Below are 7,639 nucleotides of genomic sequence, written 5' to 3'. Positions count from 1 at the left end.
TTTATTCATTTTATTTCATTTATTATATTTTATTTATTTTATTTTAAAACAAAATGTTACACAATCAGGTGCTGGAAACTTAACATCAACTGTCGTTCGGCGTCCGAAAGTATCATTCGAAAGTATCATATCTGGGGCAATAGATATGTGGTTATGAAACTCGATCAAATAAGGATCGATTAGGATATCGGATTGTTGGATAGAGTAAATGGAGGATTCATCCGTATAATTAGGGTATGTGGTTTAAGGTAAACTCATTTAGTGGAATTTGGATATGTGGTTTAGGCGACCCATTTACGATTTTTTTTATTGCCACATATGTTTTTATATTGCCAATGTTAAAAAGGTAGGGAGTGGTTGTGAGAGATATTTAATAGGTTTTGTTTTGAAAAATAAATAAATATATAAAAACAAGTCTAACCAAACATAGTCAATCTTTTCCTTCTCTCTCTTCTCGCTACCAAAGTTGTGATTCGTCACTGGCGAGTCCCTTAGCGACTCATACGAGATGGTGTAAATATTGGTAGAGGGTGTTTGGCTAGAGGGGCGGCGACTGTAGCATAATTTGTTGAATGATTCTTGGATCGAGGGTGTTTGACTATATATATATATATATATATATATATATATATATATATATATATATATATATATATATTCGTATCATAACATGAGTGTCAATGTGTGAGAGTGCTTTTTGAATAAGTTGTTGAATGATTATTGAATGTCAATGTCATAATATACTTGTATTTAGTCATATATTAGGCTATTGTATTATAATTTAAATAACGTCTCAATGTGTCTTATCTATTTGTTATCTTTAAGAAATTATAGATGGAAGCAAACTGAGTACAAAGAACAAAAATTGAAAATTTAAGGGATAAACCAGGTCTGGTCATTGATGTTGATGATGAAAACAATCAACCGGAGAATGATGTGGATGACGTAAACAATGAGACCGAAAATAAGGGTGGTCGCCCGAAGAGATCTTTCGTGTGGGACCATTTTACTCGCGTGAAGGGTGGTAAAAGTAAGGTCAAATGACTTATTGCATTTTTAAATGTTTTTTTTTCTAATATTTTAAATAAGATGTTGGTTTTAAGATGATCATCTCTTTTTTGATTTTTTTTACATAGCAACAATTTTCTGATTTTCTTCACTTTTTAGTTTTTATAGCAATGTGGTTTGTTTTTTTTTTTTTCTCTTTTTATATGAATCCACTTTTAGTTTTGATATCATTATTTTATTGTAATGGTTAACCGATATTAACCATTAACCATAACCATTACTATCCATAACGAATGGCTACTAAAAAGCATTAACCAATTGTAATGGTTATGGTTCGGTTTTGACTTATAACCGAACCAAACCTCCACATACACGCCTCTACTAATAGTGTTCAAAATGTTGATTTGCCATATAAGCTCGTTCTCTGGTGACTTTTGCAATTTGTTAGTAGGTATGCTCTCATACACTAGTCTGAAACCAAAAATGCACTTAATGCTCTTGTAAATGAAGATGAAAATACAAAACGCACATGAAGAAGAAAGCCTAGTGTTCTCCGCCCCCGTTGTCATATCTATCAAACATATGATATCTGCACCATCCCGAGGTTGTTTTTGTCGTCCTTGAAGTCGAGCCCTTTTTCCTTTTTTGCAAAACGTTTGAGCTGAAATATAAAACTTTGATTAGTTAACAGTTTTGAACATATGTACTACAACAATAGATGCTTACCCGAGCATACGTCGAACTCTTCCCGTACAAATCGCTCCCAGTCCCGGTCGTGATTATGAATGTCTTCACAGCTGCAAAATGATACAATTGAAATATTAAATATCAACAGTTTTCTATTCAACAGTTATGTTAAATCTGTAAGTTACAAAAAAAAATTGAAATTTGCAAAATTGATTTTTTTTTTTATATGAAATAAAAAAGGAACGATTAACTGAAAATTACTACTTCCTCCGTCCCATATTATTGTCCACTTTTGACTAGAAATGTTATTCGGGTCAGAACTGGATCGAACCGACCCGAACGTGAATAACCCGAAAACTGAATAAGGGTAATTGCATGAACCGAAAACCGGACCAAATAAGCAATACGGAGTCGGTTCGGTTCGGGTATGAATCGGTTCGGTTCAGTTTCAACCCGAATAACATGTACACATTAATATCCTTAAACTTACCAATCATTAAACACTTCCCCACTCAACAACATTAAATGTCCTTTTTGACCCTCAAAAGCTAATCCAAACATAATTTAAAAAAATCTTTTTACCAAAAGTCCTTTTGCAAAAAGAAGTTTTGAAGCTAAAAAGTAATCCCAAACACCCTCTTGATCTACTAATAAAGGGAAGCAGTACAACATATCACTTTAAATAAAAAGGGTGTAGAACTTACTTCCGAAGAGACTAAACTCGGCGTAAAACTACTTGAATATATTCATTGCCTTCGTTGTCTTCAAAGCATGAAGATTCATGTAAAATAACTTGTTTCTCTCATTTCTACATTCAATAAAAATATATAGATATTAATACAAAAACTATTATAACATATTCATAAAAATTTAAGTGTTTATTGCTTACGTGCTCTGATAGACTTGTAATGTATTGATTCCACAGAGTTCATCAAACACCTGTTTCTTCTGCAAAAAAAAAAATAATATGAAATAAATAAATAAATATATATATAATTAAAGATTCACCACGTTGTACAAAAAAATTACATTGAAAATAATCAATACCTTCATAAGTAATTTCTCTATTTTCATGTCGTCCCTTTTTCTACTTCCAGTTCCATCTATGGGCTTTCTATTTTCATTTTTAGACTAATCACAAAAAAAAAAAAAAAAAAAAAAAAAAAAAAAAAATGTTTGAGACATGAGAGATAATTAATCAAAGCAATGCTTTTTTCTTACTTTTTTGTTATGTGTCCCTAACAGGCGGATCTTCCTCTTGACAAAATTTGGAAGGGCTACCCTTCCCTCACTTGTTTGTTTGATTTTCTTTAATGCAGCTTCCATCATGTTCCATTTTTCCTGAAAAGACTTCTCTATTCCTTCTATTGAGATGATATCCTCCTGTTCCTTTGGCTGACTTTCCTCATTTCTGCCTCTCTTTTTTCCCATGATTTCTGATGAAAGACAAGTTGTTCAAAGAAATAAGGTTTTATGCAGTGCAGGTACCCCCAGATTTGATGTTAAATAATGATAATTGTAAGATTAGTTCTGGCTGAAAGTTGTACTTGTACATACTACAAAAGATATAGCTCAAATAAACAGTTGTTACAACCAAGATAGGGTTAAGAAAGAAACACAGTTAATCCAAAACAAACCTTCAGCACAACCTAATTAGACTAATCAGTACATCAAGTCCCTAAAGTGAACTATTTATTGAAATTCACAGATTAAAAAAGAACTAATTCAATAAAGTGTGACCAGCAGGTGTGAAAGTACACCTCATCTCCTCATAAAACTGTTAAGTCAATTAAGGAAGAAAATGAACTTAATATGTTTGACCAATTCACACATTAAACATCCATCATGAATAGATGCAAAAATATGCATCATGTTGGTGTGCCTTCTTATGATGAATATGCACCAGCAATTACTTTTGACCACTAAAGGTGAACTTGAAGGACTTGCATAATTCATGTAATCGAGTGATCATAAAGATTAAAGAACATCAAGGCTCCTATAACAAATTTGGTGTTGACAATTGAGAATCTATTATTTCAGTTGAGCCACATGAAGTACCCCCAAAGAAAAAAGCAGCTCTAGGTGTTGCTATTTGTCATGAGATGAAAACTGCATCAAGTCAATTGTCATATTGCACCCTTATCATCATCTAATAAAATTCCTTGGTTTGATTAAACAACTACAGTAATATAAAGATGAGATGATGGCATACCAGACATGAAAAGATATCAGCATTCAGCACACAGAGATGTTAGGATGTGAATGTCCTGATTATCTTTTTTTCTTATTAAGCGTGGTCTAGAGTAATTGGTAAATGAAAATCAGTGTTTGTATTGTATGCTGAATGACCATTATATCATCCATCAGGAATTAGAGCTGAATGAAAAATAAATTACCATTAATTCACTATCAGATATTAGTCAGCCTAGGGGTAGCTTTGGCTCCAGCTCCAGAAATCATAAACAATGATATGTCGAACTTATAATTCCAAATGTCAAAAAAGCACCAACTTATCATCTATTTTACTAAAAAGAGATTTAAAATATCATAATGATATAAATTCAATGATATTTAATCAGACTAAAGTGAAGTGGAAGTTATTCAAATTTCCAACCATATAACCAATAAAATGCAGATAAACAGATCCACAACTAGACAATTATCATGTAACTAATAAATATCGAGACCTAAAAAACTGAGATCTAAAAAAAAAAAGGTGGTTATCGTGTTCAAATAAAAGTTACATTTTAGACATCTATAACTTCGTCAACACATTGGGTAGCCTTAGCAGAGCTTATATGAATCTAATGTTTAAAAAGGGAAAGAGTGAAAAAGTCGGGACTTAATTCAGAATGCATCACCATCCATGGCCTTCCTGGCTAAGTCTACGACTTATTGCACCAAGTCATCTCCCACAAAGTCTATTAAGTCAATATCAAAAAGCCATGAACGGAGTTGTAGCGATGCTCTCTATCTCACACAAGATCACTCAAGGCAACTTTTTAAGGGCACATGCTACTGATGAAAGACAAGGTGTCTAGCCTCAAGAATCAATATGGTATACCTTAGTTGAATAGATGGTTCCTAGTCTCCAATGGCAACTCATAGGCTTTCTAATTGAAGTTAAGACAGTTTTTATGGACATTGAAGTTAAAATAATATCGAGGGAGATGGATATGTGCAGGATAAAGTCAAGGAAGAGTTAGCAGATCTGCAGACATGGTCCCAATTATTATAGTTGGTAACTTGGTATAAGTGTTCTATAGATTTTAGTGTAAAATCATAGATAATACAAGTTTCAACGCCCCTCCCCAGATTAATTTTTTTACCAATTTTCTTAATTCTCCACCCCTTCACGGATTTTTTAGATGTACTCCTAGACATGTGTGCATCAAGACAAGGACATATGTATCTGTGTCTATAGCCGTAAACGTATAATAGTTGACCAATATAAACAACAATTGCCAATACATCCTATGGAAGATCTAGTCCCCACAAAGTCGCATCTTTTCTTGGACTTCAAATATACCAGAATGGAAATTACATACAGGTTAAGATCCTAAATTTGTAATCCCTTGTGATTCCTTCAAAAGTCAAAGAAAGTATGAGTAATGGCTGAAATTGGGTTGATTATTTTCGTTGAGAATGTAAAACTAATTACTGCCTAGTATGTACTACAGCTTTAATACTGTTTATATGATCATGGTTATTGGATATGCTAAATACTATCAAATTAGTATTACCATGTTTAGTGCAAACATCTCAATGACACACTAAGAGTGAAGTCAAAAGATCCCAATTTGAAAAAGCCACCATAGTGAAAACATAGTTTATATAATAAGCAAACAAAAAAACATTTCAAGTTTCAATGAGCTCAAACATCAATATTAGCTAGTACAGCAACCCACTCAAATTAGTCTGTGTCCTAAAAATAGCATCTTCTGCCTAAAAAAAGAAATCAGAGAACAAATCTTACTGCAGCTAAGACCGGCGAATGGTAGCAAAAAGCATATCATAAAACAATGAATCCCAAAATCTATGACAAAATGGAAAAAACACAAAAGAGTTCAATAATGAGCTGACGATCTGCTCAACTCTCTAATAAATGGACTATGTAGACCAAACCTAAAAAAAGCATTTATGGTGTGTACTTATTTTGTGGTCTATTCTTGTGACAATCAAGCATCATCAACATGTCATTTCACATTATTTGTGAGTTGTGACACATGTTGTGTGAAAACAGTCTGAGCTACTAAAAATGTATTAGATGATCTTACCCACCCCCTATAGTACCTAAATGATGACTTTGTGGCAATGATAGATATTTGTAAGAGAAACCATAACTATGAGCATCATCATTACATCAACACTACATCTAAAACAGCAAAAGGTACTCACATTTGTTGGGTTCCGAAGAAGACTAAAACTTTCTTCCGATCAGTAGAGTACCCCCACTTCTCCGGCTCACTAACCTGCAACCACCATATAGATTTATATAGTAAGCACATGCTCCATACTGCCTATGTTTTCCTTCCATAAAAGCATACAGTGAGCAAATTACAAGAAACCAGAATATAAATTTACAGATATTCTACAAAGCACTGCTATAGCACCACTTATATTCGGTTACAAAATAACTGATCATGATTGTTGATGGACCAAGCATGCAAAAGTGATTTTGCTTTGTTGCAAACTAATGTTATTAGGTTCTCAGATAAAACCAAAACACGTGGTTTGAATGACAGAAGTACAAAAGAAAACTAATTACAAACGGACAACCATCACCCAAACAAAATAAAGAATGGTCAACATAGCAAATATATGAAAGCATATCAATAAAGGCTCAAACTTGGTGTGAATCTTTCAACAACTCAGATCAGTCTAACAAACCTTAAGTTAATATGCGAACAATAGACCTCAACTCTACAAGAATCCTAAAATAAAATAAATCACATTCAAAGAACCATATAAGCATCAAAAATGTCTTCCAAATGCAAGCTTCCTACAACTATGGTGTTAAATGAAGTTGCACATTTCATTGAATCTTGGAAGCAAGTTACTTCTAGATGGATGTTTTTTCAATCAAAATTGGATCCCCCTTTTTCCTTTCAACCAAATTTTGTTTCTGAAAAAGCGTATATGAAACCATTAACTCATATAACCACCAATTCACTTTATTTATCCGTTGTTCTTATTTCATCAATCCATTGAGGTGTTGTTCTTATTTCAACCAAATTTTGTTTCTGAAAAAGCGTATATGAAACCATTAACTCATATAACCACCATTTCACTTTATTTATCCGTTGTTCTTATTCCATCAATCCATTGAGGTGTTGTGACAATAAATGAAACCAAAAAAACGTAGATAACCGACATTAAACTGACGCAAGAAACTAAAAGATCATCACGAAAACCTTAATCAAGTATAGGGCATTGGGAATTGAATCGGATTTGTATAAGGTTTCAATTCGGCCTCGATTTCTATAGAACATTCCAAGGAATTAAATCAAAACTCTACACAGAGTATACGCCGATACAGCAAAACCCCAAAATGATCACATACCCAGTAATATTCGAACAAAAATCAGCATCGCAATCACAGAATCATGAAAACTAGACGCTAAAAGTATTAAAAAGATAAAGACTGAAATAAATTTTACCTTGAAAATACGAATCGAATCGAATAATGATCACGAACAATCCTTCCGAAAATCCTTCCAAAGTTCGTTTGAATTTTGAGCGCCGAGACGTCGTCAGCTAACCCCAATTTATTTTAGTAATTTACATCATTCGTCCTTTATGTATACGCCAAACGTAAATTTACTCCCTATTCCTAAAAATCATTTAAAATTAAACCATTAATGCATATGCCCATGCCTTTTTTAGTTAAAACCATATTTATTTTTTATGACAACCATTTTACAAAGTAGCTTCTAGTTCAACC

At 32.9% G+C, this 7,639-nt stretch overlaps 1 protein-coding gene across 1 annotated transcript; it reads right to left on the bottom strand.

Moving 5' to 3' along the window:
• Nucleotides 1-1,379: 1,379 nt before the first annotated feature.
• LOC145141408 (uncharacterized) lies at nt 1,380-7,436 on the bottom strand. The gene is made up of 8 exons (XM_079074705.1): nt 7,356-7,436; nt 6,094-6,167; nt 2,917-3,131; nt 2,743-2,826; nt 2,585-2,643; nt 2,400-2,503; nt 1,735-1,805; nt 1,380-1,669 (listed from the first exon to the last, which is right to left on the bottom strand). The coding sequence occupies exons 3-6, from the start codon at nt 3,124-3,126 to the stop codon at nt 2,428-2,430; spliced, it is 429 nt and encodes a 142-aa protein (XP_078930831.1). The 5' UTR covers nt 3,127-3,131; nt 6,094-6,167; nt 7,356-7,436; the 3' UTR covers nt 1,380-1,669; nt 1,735-1,805; nt 2,400-2,427.
• Between the last annotated feature and the right edge of the window lie 203 nt (nt 7,437-7,639).

Source organism: Lactuca virosa, chromosome 9, assembly GCF_052849685.1.
Source record: "Lactuca virosa cultivar CGN04683 chromosome 9, Lactuca_virosa_CGN04683_v6, whole genome shotgun sequence".
Taxonomy (NCBI): domain Eukaryota; kingdom Viridiplantae; phylum Streptophyta; class Magnoliopsida; order Asterales; family Asteraceae; genus Lactuca; species Lactuca virosa.
The sequence above is the reverse complement of the archived record's forward strand: the minus strand, read 5'-3'. Positions and strand labels throughout refer to the sequence as shown.

Bases quoted from the DNA above. Each gene is read 5' to 3' on its own strand.
- LOC145141408 (XM_079074705.1), bottom strand. From the start codon at position 3,126: ATGGGAAAAAAGAGAGGCAGAAATGAGGAAAGTCAGCCAAAGGAACAG. The intron at 2,644-2,742 runs GTATTGATTATT...TTTTTTTTGCAG, and splicing joins TAGAGAAATTACTTATGAAG to AAGAAACAGGTGTTTGATGA. The intron at 2,504-2,584 runs GTAAGCAATAAA...TATTGAATGTAG, and splicing joins TTACAAGTCTATCAGAGCAC to AAATGAGAGAAACAAGTTAT.